Source organism: Buteo buteo, chromosome 1 (genome assembly GCF_964188355.1).
Source record: "Buteo buteo chromosome 1, bButBut1.hap1.1, whole genome shotgun sequence".
NCBI classification, from domain to species: domain Eukaryota; kingdom Metazoa; phylum Chordata; class Aves; order Accipitriformes; family Accipitridae; genus Buteo; species Buteo buteo.
Window position 1 is genome coordinate 55,667,289 of NC_134171.1, and position 23,146 is coordinate 55,690,434.

At 44.6% G+C, this 23,146-nt stretch overlaps 2 protein-coding genes across 45 annotated transcripts in view; one reads left to right on the top strand and one right to left on the bottom strand.

Annotated features, from left to right (window-relative positions):
- The window catches only part of LOC142032347 (alcohol dehydrogenase 1-like), a 330,614-nt gene that overhangs the window by 182,900 nt on the left and 124,568 nt on the right, over positions 1-23,146 (bottom strand). For 42 of the 43 annotated variants that reach the window (XM_075031193.1, XM_075031006.1, XM_075031212.1 and 39 more), the window contains 3 exons: positions 22,810-22,972; positions 14,206-14,301; positions 5,791-5,923 (listed from right to left, as the gene is read on the bottom strand). The gene's annotated coding sequence lies outside the window, so the exon portion shown is untranslated. The remainder of the gene's footprint in view (positions 1-5,790; positions 5,924-14,205; positions 14,302-22,809; positions 22,973-23,146) is intronic. The other variant, XM_075031150.1, reaches the window with a different exon arrangement.
- LOC142032662 (uncharacterized protein C4orf17 homolog) lies at positions 50-18,485 on the top strand. 2 transcript variants are annotated; one of them, XM_075031563.1, is made up of 8 exons: positions 11,520-11,704; positions 13,460-13,666; positions 14,254-14,309; positions 15,737-15,901; positions 16,440-16,521; positions 16,934-17,090; positions 17,389-17,432; positions 18,341-18,485. In XM_075031563.1, exons 1-8 carry the CDS (start codon positions 11,602-11,604, stop codon positions 18,430-18,432), a joined length of 906 nt encoding a protein of 301 aa, XP_074887664.1. In that variant the 5' UTR covers positions 11,520-11,601; the 3' UTR covers positions 18,433-18,485. The 2 variants fall into 2 exon arrangements, with proteins under 2 accessions (XP_074887658.1, XP_074887664.1); XM_075031557.1 differs by lacking the exons at positions 11,520-11,704; positions 18,341-18,485 and adding an exon at positions 50-621 and having other exon boundaries at positions 17,389-17,553.

Consider the following 23,146-nt stretch of genomic DNA (forward strand, 5'->3'; position numbering starts at 1 on the left):
ACTTTCTGCCATATCCCCTTCATATTTCCTGCTTCTGAGACTTTCTTCTCAGGTTCATCAAGCCATACTTTCTTTATTGCCTTTCTAATGTTTTATTAGACAGGTGTAAAGATCTCTGGATGTGTTCTGCTGTTCAGCAGCTGCTCAGGATTGCTGAGTAATAGTTCTGGCAGTATCCACAACTTTTCAAAGCTCAGCAATGAAAATCAGAGCTTTCATAAGCAGAGCAATGATGTCTGATGGTGAAACACAGTGATCATATTCTTCTAGAGCTTCCGTGCAGCTTTTCTTTTTCATGTTCTGTTCTCCATCTCCATGGTGGCCAGGGAAAAAATTGACTTACACTGAAAAAAGGAAGATTCAAGTTACACTGCAGAAGAAAACTTCCTCTGGGCATGGATAGCAAAAAAGGTAGATTGCTTGGAGATGGTGTGGCACCATCATCTTGGAGGTCTGTAAGACCTGGTTAGGCAAGCGTGCCAGAGCTGATCTTCCCTGGGGACAGCAGGGTGAAGCAGAGAACTTCCCTGCCTATTTTTCTACAGTTTTGTTAACTTGGTGCAGCTGAAGCTAGGATTCAAAGAAGGATTTTTCTTTAAGAAATGCCTGAGAGCGCTGCAGGTGAGTATTTATTTGTGTTACCAGAAACTAATTTCTTGTCTTTTCCTATCACAAAACAGTACAGTGATTAATCTCTGCTTCCAGTGCAATGCTTTAGTGGGCCATGCCTGAAATATGCAAGGGTGTCCTTCTTGAAAATCTTGAGAATAAGACAGCCAGGCCTGTAGATTGCAAACAAGGAATAAATGTGCTTTCTTAAATAACATGCCACAAGCTAGAACACCAGAGTGCCGACCAGTGCTACAACTTGCATACAATATGTAAATCCAAAATGCAAAAAAAAAAAAAAAAAAAGAAAGTACATTTAGTGATCTCCAAAGCCAGCAGTATGTGCTGCCTGTAGAGCTTTGCTGGCTTTCCTTTTCAGTCCCACCTCACCTTTTCTGTGCGCGCCACTGTACAAGGGGAGCTGGAGGACAATTATGGTTGTCAGGTACCAGTAAAATAAATAGGTGGAAAGAAAAAGCTTAGAGAAGCAAAGCAATTTACTGCCTGATTTTAGCCTGAAATCAGAACCAAGAGGGGCACTTAACCACTGAATAAATGTTCCTACTTGTTAAATAATCATATCTGGCATTACTGAACATACTAAATCCACTCCTGAAAGGAGTGATAGAATCATGGAATTCAGTCATGAGGAAGCAGGTTCCCAATTGATAGTAAGCACTGATAATAACTGCCTTGCAATGTCTCCCAACTGGCAGTTCAGGAAAGGATCCAGATCTTCAAATGTTACAGCAGCCCCTCCCCTCGCAGCCTGGAGATATTCGAACATAGAAAGATCAGAGGCTTTTATCTACCATTTCTGTCTGTTTTGTCATTGTTTACTCACAGTTGCTATTTATTGTCCCAGGCTGTTCTGCTCGCAAACTGATTTTAGCTAGAAACTGCCACAAATGCAACTGAAAACAGAGATGGTATTTCTTTTGCCTGAAGAACATCTGGCACTGAGAAAGTTATCTTTGTATCTCCATGATATGATCCTGAACGCTTCTTTCTCTATCACTATAGAGCTGGAGTTGGGAATTGTAGGAATGGGGACAACAAAGTGGTTCATGGTTTTACTTTACTGTAGATCTTTATGTAGGTCGTAATCCTCTGAACTGCATAGGAAATTGCACAGGACTGCTACCAGGACTGTAGCTGGTGCTGCTTACTCTATCATCTATTTTTTTTAATCAAAAAGTTGGATGCCATTTGGAACAGATATTGTGTCTCTCCAGCTTTGACTAGAGGTCTTTCAGAAGCACCTTCCCACGGACGCAAAGAGAGCCCCTCCCGAGAACCACTGCTTTAAGAAACATTAACAAATTTTGAAACCAAAGGAAATTGCTGGAATCACCCACCAATCCAGACTTCTTTCAATTACCTTTCACCAAGACTTTTATCAAGGACTCCCAAAGCATTTTCAGCCAGCCTTTTATTTCAAGATTTCAGCTGCTGTTTGATCCAAAGCTGAAAGAAATCTGTAATGCTCTGCTCTATCTGGCCCATCTTTCTCGACTTCTGAGTTCTAGCTGGGTGCAAGATCTAACGTACCTTTAAAACTTAATTCTCCAGCTCAGTTTTACACTTCTACAGAACATCATAGCTGTTTTCTTATACAGATAGGCATTGCATAAATCCTTGGATTTGATATCCTGTGCATGCAAATCCCCAAATCTAGTTCTGAGTTTTCCCTATGTATCCACTCAGCTTAAGGGCCAAATCTTTCTTGCTTTCCGCAAGACTTAGGCTTTTGAAAATAGGACTTCACGTTGAGCCCAGACTCCTGGAGGCCGTCCAAGGTAAAGATGGTATAGATAACTGATGTGAAGATATAGATAAGAATAAGTTTCAAGAGTAACTTAAGATCCTTCATTATGTCTAAACTGGTGGACCCAGGCATGAATTCAACCTTTTTTTTCCAATGTCAACCTCAATTAACATCTGGAAAATGTTTTTCACACAGCAACAAAATACGTGTCCCAAAGAGCTATTCCTTTTAAAATTTAAAAATAATCTTAGTATTTCTATAGCACTATAGTGGAAGAAATATGGGTCAGCTCTGGGGAAAGCGTGAAAAGGCGAAGGGCCAGAATTACTGGCAGATTCCGATTCCTTAATAATATTTCATCCTTTCACCTCCCACTGAAATCAACAGGCTGAGCTGAATAAGGGAACCATACGGTATCCAAACATCACAGAACACATAACTTTGGCAACTAACACTACTGCTCTTCACCTGAGTCGATCAATTCTCCCTTTCTCCTTTTAGATATGTCATCTTCTTCATAACGTTGAACACATTATGAAGTTGTCTTGCAGCATCAGCAGTAGTACCTCTCCCTAGGCATCCTAGTCACAGAATTAGATTGTATTTCCCAGTCAATGAATCTATCCCTCTGCTTTGTAAAAACCAAAAGTTTTCCCAAATGATCCCTTTCATCAATTTACCAAATAAAGTTAAGCTCCTTGTACTGCATCTCAGGGAAGTGCTGTTCCAGAACCTCACTTCCATTTGCTGTATTTGGATAAAGACAATACTGCACTATGTGAGATCTTAATGGCAGCTCCCTTTTAATGAGTCCGGCTGGCTATTTGCTTAGGTTGCTTTTATAGCGACTACTTGTAAATCCCAAGCGATTATAAAAAATGAAGTATACTGGAAAAACAAGGTTTGCAGCTTGCACTCTGTTCTGTAGGCAGACAGTCATGGTCCCCAGGAAGCCATTTTGTTGTCATAGCTACTTGAAAATTAACTGAACAGCAGTATGAAAGACTTCTACCTTGCAGTCCCTTCCACATTCTTTGAATTTCTTGAATCCTTCCTTGCAACAATGGCCCGCTGTTTCTTACATGTAGCAAAGATGCAGGTATTTTCTGTTAACTCTGGCTCTCTTGTGCTCTTCCCCCATCCATAGACACAGAGGATTCATGAGGAGGTAGATCCACAATTTCATGCCAACCTTGCTGGCTTTATTTAAAAAGAACTGATAAAAGTGTTTTCAGGAACAAAATATACATCTTAACACATGCCCCACAGGTCCTGACACTTTGTGTCCCCACGTGTGACAACTCAAAATCAGCCCGTGCTTCATGTTACCTCGGTGCCTCCACGACAACAGCCTCTTCTCTACCTGGGCCTTACAACAAAGCAAATGGTAACAGGCCATTTTGGGTTGCAGGATGTGGTGGGTTGACCCTGGTTGGATGCCAGGTGCCCACCAAAGCCGCTCTATCACTCCCCCTCCTCAGCTGGACAGGGGGGAGAAAAATATAACAAAAGGCTCGTGGGTCAAGATAAGGACAGTTTAATAAAGTGATAGCAAAGGTCGCGCGCGCGAAAGCAAAAGGAAAAACAAATGATGTTATTCTCTACTTCCCATCAGCAGGCGATGTCTAGCCGCTTCTCGGGAAGCAGGGCTTCCGTACGTGTAGTGGTTGCTCCGGAAGACAAAATGCCCCCCACTTCCGTCTCCCTTTACTTAGCTTTTACATCTGAGCTGATGCCATATGGTATGGAATATCTGTTTGGTGAGTTTAGGTCAGCTGTCCTGGTTATGTCCCCTCCCAAGATCTTGCCCTGCCCCAGCCTGCCATTGAAGGGAGGGCAAAAATGTTGGAGAGACAGCCTTGATGCTGTGCCAGCACTGCTCAGCAGCAGCCAAAACACTGGTGTGCTATCAACACCTTTCTAGCTACTGATGCAGAGCACAGTGCTATGAGGGCTGCTGTGGGGAGTATTAACTCCATCTCAGCCAGACCCAATACACAGGATCAGAAGCTAGCAGCTGCATGGACCCTTTCTTAGAGCTTCTGCTATCAGCTGCCTTCTCTTCTTGACAAGATTCCACAGCATCTTAGCCTGTAAGTTATCCAAACGTTCGTTGTAATGACAGAGTCACACCAGTCACGCTCCTCTTTTTCCCCCCAAGTGTAAAAAAACCTCCCCACACTTCTTCCATTTATTGCTTTTCTCCAACTTCTTGTGGACAATGCCACGTATTCCCACTTCTGCCGAGTACAAAAAGAAAGTGTGCCCCATTTTTCTGCAAAAGACCTTAAAATCATGACGAGCAACTTAAATGTAATTTATTGATGACCGCAGAGCCAAAGTTTTTACCCTCCTCTTTGTTCCCAAGATGGCTTGCAAAACCTACAAAACCAACAAAAAATTAAATGAGTAGCAGTCACTCACAGGTACAATGTCCTGAAATAGCTGCACCTGGAGACCACAAGCTAATGGACTGCTATGGCCCCCCTGTGCGACCAAAAGCACTGATTCTGGTCCACCATCACAGGGAGGGAAAAGTCATCTCCCACAGCTGTGCTTTCTGGAATATGAGCAGTGGTAAGGAAATAGGAGCCTGTGAAACCCAGACACACAAAATATCCTGTGACTGAGTGTCTGAGTCTACATGATAACGCTTGTAAACTTGGAGGGTTTCTAAGGCGACCTGAAAAGTGTACTGGAGTTGCAACTTCAGTGTAGCAGGAATCTGGGTTTTGTGGACAAAGCACCATTGGAGAAATCTCTGGCAATAAACGGTGGCCACATTGCAATTTAGATTTCTAGATTTTCTTTCTGTTACTAGATTCAAACTGCAATCGCATGACTACATTTAAGATCCTTACTGGTCAATGCCTGAAAATACATTTTTACGCTTACTCACTTAACCCCATTAACCCTACTTGATGATGACAATTTCACCTGTTGAAACTATGTAGCACTGCACTTGTACTCTAGAAAAAATCATCCCTAAAATCTTGTCCAAAAGCATGAATTTTCTTGAACACAAAACCCCAAGGCCAGGTGATTTTATAGTCCTGTGCACAGCCTTTTTTTCTGTGTCCACACGCAAATACTAATTCTCTACAGAAATCGGTTATTTCTGGTCATGAATATCCTCATGTTAAAGAGGAAGAGTGCTAAAAACATAAAGGATGAAGTGGAGGTACACAAGCTCTTCCCTCTGCTAACGTCAGGCAAAAGATGCGGCTGTGCTGCTGCCGCGGTGGCGCACAGTTCAGAATTGTCAACAGAATCGGTTCTAGAACCTCCCCGGATCACCAGCCCTGCGCCTGTCACAGCTGCTCAGCAGAGCAGACAAGCCAGGCTGCTGCTCGCTCAGCTGAAGACCCCTACCCAAGGAAAGACGTGAATCCTTGCTACAGGGTGAATCTTACCTGCTGCAGCAGGCAAAAAGGTACTGCCGACTTAGCATCCTGCCGAGGAGGACCTCTACTGCGCTGTTTCTCAGGTAGTTAGACCTTTCTGTCCATTACATCACTTACACACTTTCCGGGTACAGACGGAGAACTAGTGAAAAAGCAATAAATGACCTAAGTTTCATTTTCTCTCAAGAACCCATTAGCACAGTCAGATAGAAGACTACTCTAAATAACTGTTGTACACATCCTTTGTAAGGAAACAGGAAGCCTTCAAGTATTTTTGAATACTGCAATGATAATCAACATTTTGTGTGCGGTTTTACCTACAATACAAAAATGACAGCGCTGGCTGGTAACATTGTTCTGTCAAACATCCAGTTGTTCATGGTATCGCTGCATTTAATTCTACTGATTTAAATATTAACAATGTCGTAAGTTGCTATTTTGGTAAAGTAACACACCTAAAATCCCCAAAACATATTGTACCAGCAATTACTGTATATAATACTCTGAGGCTGCTAAATAACTAGTGAGATTCTAGAAGTATGTTTCACAAGACCGTTTAGATTACCACAGAAAACCCACTAAACAATTTATTAGAGAACCCTCCCACATGAACTTAATTTTAAAAAACTTCAGTTAGATATAGTTAGTCCTTTATAGAGAGCCAACACAAAAACGTAAGCAGGATTATGTAGAAAAACAGAAGGCCCAGAATAAAGAATGTGACTTCTGCTCCTCCAAGTTACTTTATACATTATTTTGAGTAAGCATTTAATCTTAAGCATATGGAGAGGATATTTTATGGTAAAAAAATTTATAGGGCTTTGGAAAAGCTAGTCTCCCAATTAATTATTATTTTTTTTAAGTTATAAAAGTTGGCTGAGAAATACAAGTGCAATCAGGATGTTACACAAAATAGCCATCTTCATTATTTCATTATTCAATCAATCCACTACAACCAAAATCAGAAGATGTGTATTTTTACTTTTGGTATCAGGAGATACAGGTATTTTAAATTTGAAAAAAAAAAAAAAAAAAAAAGGCTGAGCTTGCAGTAAGCTACAAACCATTTGGATGAACTGTAGCTTCCACCCTGCCTCCTCGTGCACTGAAATGTGATGATTCACAGGTGACAAACACCGACCTTGCCCCAGTTGGTTTGTTAGGGCATAGGATGACCTTAAGACAGGACCTTCAACTATGGAATTTATACTTTTTGGTTTCAGTTGGGCAAGCCTTCTCACGTCTCTTGACCTTCTATGCACACTGCAAAATCTGTCAGTTCACTTGAGTTTTTCCCCTAGTCAGATGTAGTTATGGAATAAAAATGTAACCTTGCAAAACATTAACAGCTACTTAAAAAAGATGTCCTGTCCTTTCCCAACCCTCTTCTCTCCACATATTCCTTAAAATATGCTGCCTCCTGACCCCAGCAGATAACTGACAAATGCTTATTCCATCCTCAGCCCATCCAGGCTCTTACAATCGGCAGCCTTTACAGGTGAATTTCTTCTATTTGAATCTTAGAATGAATCACAGAATGGTTTGGGTTGGAAGGGACCTTAAAGATCTTCTAGATCCAACCCCCCTGCCATGGGCAGGGACACCTTCCACTAGACCAGGCTGCTCAAAGCCCCATCCAACCTGGCCTTGAACGCTTCCAGGGAGGGGGCATCCACACCTTCTCTGGGCAACCTGTTCCAGTGCCTCACCACCCTCACAGTAAAGAATTTTTTCCTAATATCTAATCTAAATCTCCACTCTTTCAGTTTAAAGCCATTACCCCTCATCCTATCACTACATGGCCTTGTAAAAAGTCCCTCTCCAGCTTTTCTGTAGGCCCCCTTTAGGTACTGGAAGGCTGCTGGAAGGTCTCCCTTGAGCCTTCTCTTCTCCGGGCTGAACAACCCCAACTCTCTCAGCCTGTCTTCATAGGAGAGGTGCTCCAGCCTTCTGATCATCTTTGTGGCCATCCTCTGGACTCACTCCAACAGGTCCATGTCCTTCATATGTTGGGGGCCCCAGAGCTGAACACAAGTACTCCAGGTGGGGTCTCACAAGAGTGGAGTAGAGGGGGAGAATCACCTCCCTCAACCTGCTGGTCATGCTTCTTTTGATGCAGCAAACACACATTGCTGGGTTATGTTGAGCTTCTCATCAACCAACATCCCCAAGCGCTTCTCCGCAGGGCTGCTCTCAATCCATTCTCTGCCCAGCCTGTATTTGTGCCTGAGATCGCCCCAACCCATGTGCAGGACCTTGCACTTGGCCTTATTGAACTTCATGAGGTTCGCAAAGGCCCACCTCTCAAGCCTGTCAAGATCCCTCTGGATAGCATTCCTTCCCTCCAGCTTGCCGACCGCACCACACAGGTTGGTGTTGTTCGCAAACTTGCTGAGGGTGCACTCAATCCCACCGTCCATGTTGGCAACAAAGATGTTAAACAGTGCTGATCCCAATACCGACCCCTGAGGAATGCCACTCATCACTGGTCTCCACTTGGCCATTGAGACATTGACAACAACTCTTTGAGGGTGACCATCCAGCCAATTCCTTATCCAGCGAGTGCTCCATCTGTCCAATCCATGTCTCTCCAATTTAGAGACAAGGATGTTGCGTGGGACAGTGTCAAATGCTTTGCACAAATCCAGGTAGATGACATCAGCTGCTATTCCCTTATTCACCAACACTGTAACCCCGTCGTAGAAGACCGCCAAATTTGTTAGGCATGATTTGTCCTTAGTGAAGCCATGCTGGCTGTCACCAATCACTTCCTTATTTTCCATGTGCCTCAGCATAGTTTCCAGAAGGATCTACTCCATGATCTTGCCACGCACGGAGGTGAGACTGACAGGCCTGTTGTTCCCTGGGTCTTCCTTTTTTCCCTTTTTAAAAATGAGGGGTTTATTTCCCCTTTTCCAGCCCGTGGGAACTTCCCCAGACTGCCATGACTTCTCGAATATGATGGATAGTGGCTTAGCCACTTCAGCCACCAGTTCCCTCAGGACCCGCAGATGCATCTCATCAGGTCCCGTGGACTTGTGCACCTTCAGGTTCCTTACATGGTCTCGAACCTGATCTACTCCAATGGTTCTTCTTTCTCCCACTCCCTGCCTTTGCCTTCTGCGACCTGGGTGGTGTGGCTGGAGCACGTGCCAGTGAAGACTGAGGCAAAAAAGTCGCTGAGTACCTCAGCCTTCTCCAAGTCCCAGATAACCAGGTCTCCCATTTCCTTCCAGAGAGGGCCCACATTTTCCCTAGCCTTCCTTTTATCACCAATGTACCTACAGAAGCTTTTCTTGTTGCCCTTGATGGCCCTGGCCAGATTAAATTCTATCAGGGGTTTAGCTTTCCTAACCTGATCCCTGGCTGCTCGGACAATTTCTCTGTATTCCTCCCAGGCTACCTGTCCTTGCTTCCACCCTCTGTAGTCTTCCTTTCTGTGTTTGAGTTTGTCCAGGAGCTCCTTGTTCATCCATGCAGGCCTCCTGGCATTTTTGCCTGACTTCCTCTTTGTTGGGATGCATTGCTCCTGAGCTTGGAGTATTAACCAGCTTGCTTGGGCCCCTCTACCCTCCAGGGCTTTATCCCATGGTACTCTACCAAGCAGACCCCTGAAGAGGCCCAAGTCTGCTCTCCTGAAGTCCAGGGTAACAAGCTTGCTGTGCGCTCTCCTCACTGCCCTGAGGATCCCGAACTCCACCATTTCATGGTCGCTGCAGCCAAGGCTGCCCTTGAGCTTCACATTCCCCACCAGCCCCTCCTAGCTGATGAGAACAAGGTCCAGCATAGCACCTCTCCTTGTTGGCTCCTCTATCACTTGGAGAAGGAAGTAATCATCAACGCATTCCAGCAACCTCCTGGATTGCTTATGCCCTGCTGGGTTGTATCTCCAACAGATATTGGGGTGGTTGAAGTCCCCCATGAGGTCTAGGGCTTGTGAACGTGAGGCTGCTCCTGAGAGCCTCATCTGCTCGGTCTTCCTGGTCGGGTGGCCTGTAGCAGACTCCCCCTGTAATGTCACCTGTCCCTGCCCTCCCTTTAATCCTGACCCATAAGCTCTTGGTCAGCTCCTCACCCATCCCCAGGCAGAGCCCCACGCACTCCAACTGGTCATTGACGTAGATGGTGACACCCCCTCCTCATTTCCCCTGCCTGTCCTTCCTAAAAACCCTGTATCCTTCCGTTCCAGCACTCCAGTCATAGCAGCCATCCCACCACGTCTCCGTGATGCCAGTAAGATCATTGCCCTGCAGGCGTGCGCACATGTCTAACTCCTCTTGTTTATTCCCCATGCTACGTTTGTTTGCATAGAGGCATTTAAGTTGGGCCCCTGATGAAGCTGACTTACTGGCTGGAGTGGCTGGAATTCCTTTGTGCTGCTCTTCAGGTGCTCTCCTGCTGACCTGTGATCCCTTTCTAGGCTCTGGGCATTCCCTGCTGACACTGGCATCAGACCGGTAGGAGTGGGATGGATTGAGGTTCCCCTCCCCCAGCAACTTTAGTTTAAAGCTCTCTTCGCCAGCTTGGCAAGCCTATGACCGAAGATGCTCTTCCCCTTCTCTGACAGATGGACTCCATCTGCCACCAGTAGGCCACGTTTCTCAAAGCGAGTCCCATCGTCTAAGTAGCTGAACCCCTGGCTGTGGCACCAGTCCCGTAACCATTTGTTGATTTGCCAGGTTGACTGGCTCTTTCAAACCCCTTCCCTCTGACTGGGAGGACTGATGAAAAACTACCTGTGCTCCAGAGTCCCTTACCACCGCTCCCAGGGCTCTGTAGTCCTTCTTGATACTCCTCAGACTGCTCCTGGTTGTATCACTGGTGCCCACAGGAAACAACAGCAGCAGATAATAGTCAGTGGGCCGTACAAGGCTTGGTGGTCTCTTGGTGACATCCCTGATACAAGCCCCCAGTAAGCAGCACGGCTCTCTAGAGAGTGTGTCAGCTCAGCCTCTGTACCTCTCAGAAGAGTGTCGCCTACTACTATCACCTGTCACCTTTTCTTAAGTTGCGCTGGTTGTTATACAGGGAGCAGACTGGGCTGCCTTACTCAGGTCCAGAGTCTCTCCTGATGTAACTCTTCTGTGTGACATTTGCAAGGCGCCTCAATGAAATGCCATTCTTAGGATGTTCCCAATCTTAGACGTTATGGTACTGAGTATTCTAAGTAAGTGCCAGAGGCAAAGAACACTGTGACCATTAATGACTGCTACTACAGGAAAGGGAAAAAAACCAAACAAGTTAATGGTCATAAGCTGCTAGTGTATTATTCAACCTCTAAACCCAAAATCTAGAGCAGATACCAAGTACTAAGAGACATGGGACTGCCCCTCTGCATACGCAACCCTTAGTAAAGACAGAAACCAAAAAGGCCTGGTCGTCTCCTTTGCTATCGTCATTTGTCCCTGCACTTTTCATCACAAGTCAGAAAGCAATCCACTCCCCCTGCTTCAATATAGTCTGTTACTACAAAAAGGTGTCTCAGATATGCACAGGAAGGAGCGGCACACACAAGCAGCATTGGTTGCCCGAGGTAACTACCTAGGAGTGGAGCAGTAGCTAGCTTGCTTCCACCCTCCTGTGCTTCTCCAAATTGTATATGCAAGAGGTAGAAACGACAAGAAGAAGAGTAACTGAAATTTCCACTACCTTTCCGTCTATGTGAGTTCATGTTCTTTACTTCACCTCCAGTGTTTGGCCTCAGGCCATCAGCAGAAGAGCCAACCCGCTCTGCCGGAAGACGCTCCACAAAAGAATAAGAAAGTTTACACAACAAATACTGATTTCATATCAGTGTACGAACCTCAGTTCAACCACAACATGTGGAACTACGACCGATGTTACTCTCAGTCTAGCCGCTCAAGGGAAAGGTACTACTTCTCCAGGAATGTTCCCCATCCTAGGATGGTCTGTCACATGCCAGGTAAGAGTTGTTGAGGGACCACACAGATAGCCTGGACAACTGCCCTGGCAAGCACAAAGAGAAATGCGAGCATAACGTGATTTTGTTCCAAAAGCACCCACTGCTCCTGTTTCCTGTTTCCAAGAGAAGCATTTCATCCAAAAAAGCCATTACCTTGATTTCAATCCACTAAGCATCTTTAGCACTAAATTCTTTACAAGGTACAACTAGAACTATTTTGCCAAGACAACTGTCTGGGATTTCTTTTAAGCTAAAATAATTTCCCTCAAGCTAAAGTAATTTCTTCCTCTTTCCTTCTGTGCTCACGAGTGTACCGTAAGTGCCAGAGACGGGTTGTCACAATTTTTTTCTCTATTTCACTCTCATCTAAATAATTCTTGTACCTTTCCAGGAGCAACATATTGCACAATGCAGCATTTAATAAGAGTAACCTGGTGCTCTAAAAACACCATGCTGCTCTGCTGGATGCTAGATCTAGCTGTGATTACTCTGCCTATACCTGAAAGGAATACAGTCAAAATCAGTGTGCCATTTGCATCAGCAGACAAAATAGGGATTCTAGGGATTGGCTTTTGTTTCAAGAAGCTGACCCTGTAGGTTTGCACAAAGACACCTTTCTGGCAGCAGCTGAAGGCAAATTGCTGGTACACAGCCAGATTTATACTGCAGAAGGCATAGAAGGATCATGAAGGGGAAAAAAAATCTCTGCTGAGTTTTTTGGGGACAGTTAGAATAAGTAGATATTTCATCAGGATTGGTATTGGTAGCTGATGAATCTGTGATACAACTTCTGTAATAAGGGATGAAGGATGATGCAGGACCAAATCAGTTCGCAATAAAATTTAATTTCTTGTGTCTTGGAAGGGGTGCCTTGGAAGGAACGAAGCAAGACTCCTCCTTTCAGATTGACCACCCAGCATATAATGTACACAACTCTGTGTATCTGTGTGTGCATATGTATGTATATATATATATATATATATATAAAATCTACCTAACGTAGAAACATAGAACACATAAAAAATAAAATACATATTTGTGTGCATCTCTCTCTTTTTCTAGAGGCTGGTAAAAAAGACAAGTTGGCCACAGCCAGCAAAGACCAAAGTCTTACACAGCTTAGCCAGATTAATTTGGTGGATATATTTGTACTCTCAGTAGAGTAATGTTCAGCTGTAATTACTTTCTGCTTAAGATTTGTCTTATGTCAGATACCAAACAGAATCAAGGTTCTGAAAATCCTCATCAGCTACTTAATAGCACTGCTTCTTTGCCATGTTAAATCCAGTTTGACTTACACTAATGATAAAAACAGTGGCCGTTTATAAAATTCCTTTTACCCTGGCGAAGAAAGGAGGGTTCTAGTTCTTCATTAAATGCTGCAACTCTCATTGAAAACTACAAGCTTTTTAAGAGAGGTAGAACAATGATTCTCACCTCCTGATTGGCATCGCTAAATGAGCATTCTTCACCCTACCTGGCCACTCTCCAGATTTTATCTGCAACATTGTCACTGTTCAGGTAGTGATTGATCACACCATCCTCTGTAACAGACTGCTTTTGGCCCTCTGCCATCTATTCAAGTATGCCAAGTCTACACACCATTCCGTAAGCCCTGTATTATTACACACAAATTTCAGATTTGATACCCCTGCTTTCCATTCTTCCAGCCGAGACTCTCCTTAGAGATCACCTGTTAAATTAACTGTGGGTGTTTATTGTACTAAAGACTGTATCCTTCGTTTTTTTGCACAGGATTAAACAACGCTCCGGTCTGTCTCGTAAGAAGCAACTTTTCAAGAGAATACCCATCTGCTGGCAACAAAGTCATCCTCAAGCAAGAAGCTGAACAAGAACACGTGCTACCTAGGAATGCCACAAGCAACATGTCTGCCAACTGCTACCTTCCAAAGCTCGAGGGCTTCACGCGAAGGCAGCTAGGCACTCCACAGTCCATGACACGTGAGTAGAGGCACCAAACTGCCCTATTATACAGCAGCAGAAGAGGAACCTGAGCCGTTAAAGATGCAACCGGGTCTCAGCCAGGGCACTGTGTCATCACAGCTCAGGTCCAGGTAAAGGGAACATAGGGCAATGAATGTACATTTAAAAGGCAAGTGTTTCTTCCCTTCTATGCGTGTTAGTCACCACAGATTTCTCCTTGCTAATTACCCTTGCATCTTCATAGCTTTTAGAGATTATATGCACACTAGACATCTAATAACTTCACAATTATCAGCAATTATGCCATCCGTAAGCAACACTCTGCAGTAGTAGCTACACACCACTGTAAGCATGTATCTATGAAATACACTTTCCAGGATTTTCTTCAGATGTCTTAGGCATCTCAGCAAATAATTGCATTAATGTACTATGTGAGGTAGTAAAAGCACACAAAAAAGGGAAGAAATAGACCCCCTTAGAGATATCTAAAATATGGCTTGTGCATTTTAGCAATTAAAAATGTCCCCCACCCCAATATAACATAAGGTGTATCTTACGGCCTTTATTCTTCAACTTGAGAAAACACTCTGCCTGTTGATTTCCAGGAGGATGTGCAGATGTTCCTGGAAGGATTCAAAATAACCCTCCTTCACCTGAAAAGGTAGGGGAAAAAAAGACACAGCTCTTTATTTCGGCACTCTCTCTCTCACTTTCTCAACACTGTAACCTGAACTGACAGTCTCAGACTGCTAAGGAGGACAGCACAGAACCAAAAGGAGGGATGTGAGGATCCCGTGTGTAGAACATGAGAGCTTGGAAGGGAGACGGTGTCAAGTAGGGTAATAACTAAGCCATAACTGTATCACTTTCAGCACTGTAATGTCACTGTGCTTCGCTAGCAAGAAAAATGGCCAAACCCAATGAAGATGGGAATAAAATTCACTTTGTTTCAAACTGCTGAGGAAAAAATGTCACACTATACAACAAACAAGCACAAGAAAAAACCTCCTCCCTTCACAACACAAAGATTCTTTAGATTACTTACTGCCAACAGTTTCACTTTTGCTGACACTGTTTTGTACAAGCGGCACGCTGGGCTTTAGATCCAACTTTGCTGCTGTGTTCATAAATTCCAGTAAAAGATTCTTTCTGCAATAACTCCTTAGTCTCAAGCTGCAGGCTATCTAATGACTCGTCTCCCCTATTACAACCGCATGAGAGCTGAGGGCTAAGTCAGTATTCCATTACAAATGGTATCGCAAGGAGGATTGCACGCTCTTGAGAAAAAGGGAATGCAAGGGTTTCTGCACTGCTACTGGATAGGAGAGGGCACTACGAAGACGTTTTGCAGTAAAGATGCTAAAAATAAGGACTCACTTTTCTCCTAACTTTTCTATTTTAACTGGGGGTGGGGCTCTCTCGAAATGTTATGTCGTTCCTGAGATGGGTATAGTAAAGACCATGCTTTATTTTTACTGTTCATTTATACATGCAAAACACAGTTCTTCAAACTGCATTTACTGTGGTTTGGCTGCAAAATAACTATATAATGGACAGATACTGGCATATAGCCTCACTCAGTAAACTAGCCTGTTAATAGCTGTTAGCTGCCTTTTGCTTTTCCTCTGCACTTACAAACAGAACCTTCTGCCAATCACGTTTTAATTCCTCGTCCTTTAATAGACTGGTGAAGCCTGCACACAGAGAAATGAAGAGCAGTGGCTCAGCAGCATGCTACAAACCCACGATGGAAAAGCAAACAGACCACAGAGGTCCAGATTTAATCCCTTTCTCATCTGATTTCCATCAGTAGTTACCTGGCATCACTTTCATTCTCATCCAATGTTACGCATTATGCCACAGATATCTATTATTATTCTCAGTGACTGTATATTAGAAGCTGTAACAATTAACCTATCCAATTAACCTACAGGTGGCTATATTCAAGCAAATAACAGTTTTAGATGTGTTTTCTGTTGCACAGCCTTGCTGGGGACTAGTGTTAACCATACACTTCACGTTGCCTTTAATTGCTGCTTAAATGGAGTCAAGCCATTCCTTTACACATTGTTTTCTATTTTGGAAAAGCTTTTGAAAAAACAATTCCAAGCCTCTGCACAATCTGCAAACAGAGAGGGAAACCACGTCGCGTCTCTCACCCAGCCCTCCACTCCACTCATCAACTTGGATTACAGTCCCTGCATCCAGAAGAATGTGAATTCTGACTCGAGATACCTGGATCAGAAAATAAAGGTAAGACACGAGTGCTACAGTATATGGCTTCCTATGATGTTACACATTTTGATTTCTCCTGAGGATGGCATGGGACTTTATTGGTCAGATTCCCTTCCCCCACTGCCCCAGTGCGGAGTCTACTGACTTTTGTATTTAGCATTTACTCTTGAGTTTCTTTCACCTGAACACAAGCTGCTATGGGCAGTCACTGGGGGAGCAATGCAGCTAGCACACGGGCTGAAACTTGTTCTCTAAAACCAGCCTGCAAATATTACATCACATGCAAGGGGCTTTATATGTAGTAAACACTGCTTAGGATTTCCTTCCTGTGTCTCTGAAGCGCTGTGTACACGGGACTCACTCAACATCACCTTTTGCAGACTGCTGCTGTCCTTAGCTTATACTGTGGCAAAACTGATGGGTCATCTTAGGCTAGGCAATTTGCACAACTGTAGAACTGCACACTCACACAGCTAGAGCTTAACTAAAACACATGCAAAAACTGTTGTGAATCAGCTTCTCTTCCTTCAGGGTAACCATCCTGTACATCTTCCAGGTGCTGGAAAAACTGAGCGAAATTTTGCAGACAGATTCAATTACCGAGATCCAAAAATGGTTCGCAAGGGCAAGTAAAAAAGGTAACACGTGCATCTGTATCCCCTTCTGAAAAACAGGCCCTCTTGTACATTCGCATAAACCCCTGAATTTCTCATAGACCTGAACTGGAGGGGGTTGCTGAGGTGGAAGGACTAGGATACAGTGAAGTGTGCTTGGCCCAGTTGTGGCTGTGCTAAGCAGTAAGGCGACAGTACACACAAATTAGTCACTCAGACCTCAGCGCACTCAGGTTTGGTGCAGGGTGGAAAAACGTGCTCTCCCAGTGGAGCTCTGGGCTGCTGTGGGCTGGGGGGAGGCAGAAAGCAAACATAACATGTCTCTCTGATGTCCTTAAGCCCTTTGAAAATGAGGTAAGGGAACTCCTGAATTCCCCCCTAAACATCCAGATCAGCGAGTGGGAACTTTAATAACATTTCTACCTTCACTTTTCAGAGAAAGACCTTGTGTCCAGTCTGATACATTCAGAGATGACTGATAAAGCTGTGCTGAATTCTAATGAAGCTACAGCAGAGAACATGAGTAGCCAGAGTCCAGTAAAGCCTCTCCCTACTCTTCAGAAGGCTCCAGGAGGGGAGATGAATCAGTCCAGGTAAAATCTGATGTGAGGTTGCTAGGATTAGGGATAAGCCAAACCTCAAACCCAGAAATTTTTGTTTTCTCCTCCCATGAAAAATGCAACTTTGTGACTGAAGTTTATCATGCACAGCCTTCATCAAAAGTGCTCCTCACTACAAACAACCCCACACTTTTGGATACAAATTGAGTTATTACAGGAACATCACAAAATTTTAGGAGCACTTGAAACCCCTTTGAGAAAAACCTCCCATATATTGCAGTGCACAGTCTATACCAGTTGTAAAGTCAGACGTTCTCTTTTTTTCACTCAGGTCTTCGGCTAAAGAATCAGGGGCCAGTCGAAATGTGAAACAGAGTAAGTAATGGAAATTATAAATGTTAAGACACATGTGTCTAGGACGCTAGTCACCAAACAGTACAGGGACTGTGAATGTTCAGAAGCTCTAACTTTTGCCTTCGCAGCAGGATGCAAATTAGAATCATAGAATTCAGTGACAATATGAGAAATGACATTTAAAACCTGAATTTAAGTTCTTTAAGAGCTAGATAGCCAAGACCCTCCATCCTTGCAGCCACTCAATTAGTTTCTCTTGATACGACATTCATGTAAATCTTCTAACTGCTGTAACTCAGAAATACAGCAAGGTGAGGGACATGCGTACAATTGCACCTGCCTCTTGCTAGAAAGAGGCACTCATTTAATCTCTTCACTAAAATCTGCTCCTGTAAGTCATATAAAAGCTGAAACTCCTGCCAGTCAACTTTGGGATTTGCCCTCACCTAACACATCTCCCTCACCCTTTGCAGGCGAAATCAGGCCTTCTCAGACTTTTTCAGCTACCAAAGCCCGCTTTTGCATCCTCTACCCAGTCAGGGCAAGCCAACAATACTGGCACTCCCAAGAAACACCACTATCACCTCTTTGTGTCCCTTCTGAAGCACACAGAGGCAACAAAAGTCAGTCCCATAGTCCGTTATCATTTTAATAAAGCCATTCATGCCAGTTCTAATGCTACCAGCATTTACTGTTGTTTGTAACTCTACTGGAGGAGTGGGTGAAGAGTAATCTTACGTAAGAATGAGAAGGAAAAAGAAGAAACCTCCAAAGCAACCCTCTCCTTTTCGAAGTGGTGTCCAAGGAGGCTTCTTTGCTAATGAGTGGATGTGCTTCTCGTCTGCTTATGGAACAAAGCCAAACCAGTCTAACATAATCCTAAGCCTATCCTGATAATATACAGCTTCCTTTTTCAAAATGTTTTCCAGAAAGGGAGAAAGAATGTCATTTGCTTTCAAGGCTGAGGAACAGAGGTCCAGGACAAGCAGACAGGCTGCTCCCAGGGAAGAACTCCAACTGAGAAAGTGCTATGGAAAGAAGAGACCATCCTGCCTTCACACTCTCATCAGAAGTCTGACCTGTGCCACAGCCACCCCAAACAACAGATATCCCCCTTTCCAGTGGAGCCCCCCCCCCATTCAGAGCCACTTAAGCATCTCCCAGTCACTATCACATACAGAAATATGTATTCTTAGCAGTTATGTTATAAAGATATCTGTTCAGACTCCCTGTTAAAATAATTTTATGCTCATTATATTTAGTCCTCAAGCAATTCAACCAAACCATGCTGCAGAGGTACATGAGAAGTGCGCTAAATGAAAAAAAGGACAGAGGCAACACTTTTGGGCACCGGATTCATTGTTTTGTGTGACTCAGCCAGGCCTGCACAAAGAGCTCTTGTGTGCAGACTTGACTCTACAGTCACAGACATACTGGGGTAAGAAGAGGGGCACACACACATTATCTGCAGAGATGCACATCAAGCCCTAGGCACTGGAAGAAAAAAGACCCTGGATTTTCAAAATCTGGCCTGCAGACTAACTGCAGATGTCTGCCTCACAGCAAGCTAAAATTTGCTTCCATAGTTCTCATCGTTAGCAGAGAAGAATCACAAACCGTAGTATCCAATGGGGGGAGGAGGGGGAACATGGGACACGAATGGGACAGGATGACACCAAACAAACATTAAAACCACCATGCAAACCTCAAGCCACCAAAACAGAGGCCAACAATGACAGAAACACATCTGGCCCTTTTTCAGGCCTCGTGAGTGAACTGTGAAAGGAGGAGAATCGGGGTTTATCTGTTTTAAACATATCTCTGTCAATCTCTTCTCACAAAACCAAAGAAAGGTGATAAATCGACCCTACTTCCATTTATTTTCCAGAGCAAGATTATTCAGTGCAGACAGGCTCATTCAAAACATCTGGCTGTTTGATGGGCAAGGAGAAAAATCCTGTTAGCACAGCGTTAAGGAAAGAGGAGCTTAGCTCAGAGCAGAGCTCAGTATACTCTTTCCAAGAGCCCCTGCCTTCACTTCAAATCACGTCTACTGCAGTAACAACTACCACCTCCATTCCCATTTCCCACTGCAGGAGAGGGCTATGCTAAGACCTGGGGGACAATCTCAGCTCTGCTTTCCCTTGGTGCTCACTCACTGCTGCACATGCCTAGCCATGCTAGAGCACCAGATGAAGCAGGCTGGGGGGCTTGAAGTAACCTGTAGCCGCAAATCAATGAACGGAGTATTTGTGAATGGCCAGCAGAAGGCTGGTCACCCAGAATGGTCGTGACACAGGTCCACTTGCCAACTCAGACCACAGATGCAGAAACTCACTTCTACAAAACGATTTAATGGGTATCAGTTTAGCAGATATGTAATTCCTATACAGCTGTGCAAGAGTATGAGCCTGCAGGCCATGGCAAATGGGAGCAGAGCTTCAAGCAAGAGAGGAGCTGGCAGTGCTTTGAAACTTCCCTTGTGTCTTAGGTGTAAACATTACAAAGTCAGCTGGAAACTAAACCGGAAACCAAGTGAACTGGAAACCAAACAGCAGGGTTGAGTGACTACACGCTGACCGAGTTGTGGTAATGACTTAGTGAATGGGGCAGATACTTGACCAAAAGCTTTTGGGCCATACTCAGATTGCCTTAATTCCATATAAATCTCTGTCCTTAGTGTTTCTTATCAGCTGTCTCTCAGCATCATGCTGCATTAGCTGAGCCTGAAAAACTTAATTATGCCTCAGAGGCTCACTGCCAAACAGAACCAAAATTAACGCAACCACGTTAACATAGTCTTGCAACAGCACGGTTGCATTTCCTTCATGAAGCTGATAGGTTACTGAGCAAACATGTTAGAGCCAGAAGGGTGACTGATAGTTTGCAAGGACAGTTACAATCGCATCTTCGCAGTCATTTCCCTTCCCAAAGCATCTGTTACTGTATTTGCTAGATGTCTGAAAATAAAGCTTCCTCAGGGGCACTTCACCCATCCTAGTTGTGGTGGGTTGACCCCGGCTGGACACCAGGTGCCCACCAAAGCCGCTCTATCGCTCCCCCCCACCAGCTGGACAGGGGAGAGAAAATATAGCAAAAGGCTTGTGGGTCGAGATAAGGACAGGGAGATCACTCAGCAATTACTGTCACAGGCAAAACAGACTCAACTTGGGGAAAATTAATTTCATTCATTACCAATCAAAATCAGAGTACGATAATGAGAAATAAAACCAAACCTTAAAACACCTTCCCCCACCCCTCCCTTCTTCCCGGGCACAGCTTCACTTCTGAATTCTCTACCTCCTCCCCCCTCCAGCAGCACAGGGAGACAGGGAATGGGGGTTGGGGTCAGTTCATCACACGTGGTCTCTGCTGCCCCTTCCTCCTCAGGGGCAGGACTTCTCACAGCCTTCCCCTGCTCCACCGTGGGGTCCCTCCCATGGGAGACAGTCCCCCACAAACTTCTCCAATAGGAAGCCTTCCCGTGGGGTGCAGTCCTTCCGGAACAGATTGCTCCAGCATGGGTCCCCCGCCGGGTCACAAGTCCTGCCAGAAAACCTGCTCCAGCGTGGGCTTCTCGCCCCATGGGGCCACAGGTCCTGCCAGGAGCCTACTCCAGCGCAGGCTTCCCACGGGGTCACAGCCTCCTTCGGGCATCCACCTGCTCCGGCGTGGGGTCCTCCACGGGCTGCAGGTGGATATCTGCTCCACCGTGGACCTCCATGGGCTGCAGGGCGACAACCTGCCTCACCATGGTCTTCCCCACGGGCTGCAGAGGAATCTCCGCTCTGTCACCTGGAGCACGACCTCCCCCTCCTTCTTCACTGACCTGGGCATCTGCAGGGTCGTTTCTCTCACATATTCTCTTTCCCGGCTGCGACTGGTGTCGCGCAGGTTGCTTTTTCCTTTCCCCTTCTTAAATCTCTTCTCCCAGAGGCGCTACCACTGTCACTAATGGGCTCAGCCTTGGCCAGCAGGGGGTCCATCTTGGAGCTGGCTGGCGTTGGCCCCGTCAGACATAGGGGAAGCTTCTAGCAGCTTCTCACAGAAGCCACCTCTGTAGCCCACCCCGCTACCAAAACCTTGCCATGCAAACTCAATACACTAGTAGTAAAGGAAGAACAAGGTTATGTTCAATGTGTGAATCTCAAGATCAGAATTAAAGTCCTTTATGTTGGGAAGTCTCTCAGATACGTAGTAACCTGTCAATCCATCCTGAACTTTGCCATTCCCCAATACAAATGCTGCCCAGTCACGTTTTCACCCTAAGCTTAAGCTGTGTATGTGTCCTCCGACGCCTTCCTTGATCCTACCTGCCTGCTTTATCAGTGACCTGGATTCTTTAGCAGGAGATGCTGAAGCAGATTCTTACAGTCACGTCAGGGTGCAGCAGGGATGGAGAAACTCTTCAGGCTACTCTGGCAAGGCAGCTGCATTTCTATGTCCTTTAATAAAATTAGATGCCCTATCTTCTGAACTATCACTTGTCCCTACCCCCAACAGCTGGGAGTCTGCTGTCTTTAGGATCTGTCTGCTGTTACTGAGAAGGTTTGGATAGTACACCAATTTAAATGGTCATGCATCCACGTCAAGTATTTCTAAATGTTTCATGAAGTGCTCAGCTTGCAAACCAACATTCCTCTGCAAGTATTTATTTCTGTCCTTCTTCAGAGAGGTTATGCTGTCACTGCAGATCTGGCCTATTCAATAAACACGTAAAATCTTTGCATTGTGCAGTGAACACAGAAATGAGTTATGCACTTTATCGTGATAACTAAATATGGGCAAGTCTTCAGAGCTCTCAGAAAAAAAATCAAAGAACTGAGCTCAGGCAGCTGTGCCACCATTTAAAGCAATTTCATTAAGCAGTTAAGAAAAAGAATAAAATGCATTAGGTTAACATCAACTATTACCAACTCTACCAACTACCTCTCGTGTGACTGAGAGGAAAAGCTCGGTATCCTCCTAATGCTCAAAATTCTTATTTCCACACATACTTACTAACATGGCTGGGAGCCTTAGGTCCACTTTGAAAGAGAAAGTAACTTGATGGGGCACTTGCAGCCCCTCTAGCAAAACCATTCTGAGGCAGAACTGTGCGTAGCTTCATGGTGAACATACGGCACAAACTGTTTCTATATTCCTGTTTTTGGAATCAAACCAACTTACCGCATCTCCATGAAGGCAAACAAAAATCTTTGGCAAGCTTATATAAATGTACATTCCAAACCCTAAAAAATTCAGCAACTGACCTAAGCAGGTCTGGGAGTCACCACAATCTGAAACATGCTAACTGTCCTCCACAAGCTGCTCTCCAGTTTTTGCGCTCTGACGTTGCATCAGCACTGTCACTGGAGAACCTTTCAACATTTGTACGTGAAGAGTAAGTTTCTTTTACCTTTAGCACCATCAGGTCATCAAAGCTGCAGTCCACAATGAGGCGAAGTGTACTAGGAACAACTTCCCTTCGCATACGCTTTCTGTCATTCACTTCACTACTGGAGTCCGATTTTGACTGACGTTCAAGTTTTCTCTTCTGGCGTTTTTCTTTTCGTTTCTGCCTAAAGAGACAAACAAACAAATACATCTTCAAAAAGTGCTGCCAAATCTGCTGAGGCACATGTTATGCACACAAATGCATACTTCTACGATCAAGGTGGTTGTCCCATGACCGTGGTAGTTTAAACTTATCCTGTTGCTTCCATTTGTGCTAGGCTGATACCAGCATGAAACAC

What these genes read in the sequence shown, in the direction of transcription:
- LOC142032662 (XM_075031563.1), top strand. Translation starts at nt 11,602, where the DNA reads ATGTGGAACTACGACCGATGTTACTCTCAGTCTAGCCGCTCAAGGGAA. An exon ending in CACTCCACAGTCCATGACAC is followed by an intron (nt 13,667 to 14,253) that starts GTGAGTAGAGGC and finishes GTTGATTTCCAG; the next exon opens with GAGGATGTGCAGATGTTCCT. An exon ending in ACCTGGATCAGAAAATAAAG is followed by an intron (nt 15,902 to 16,439) that starts GTAAGACACGAG and finishes TACATCTTCCAG; the next exon opens with GTGCTGGAAAAACTGAGCGA.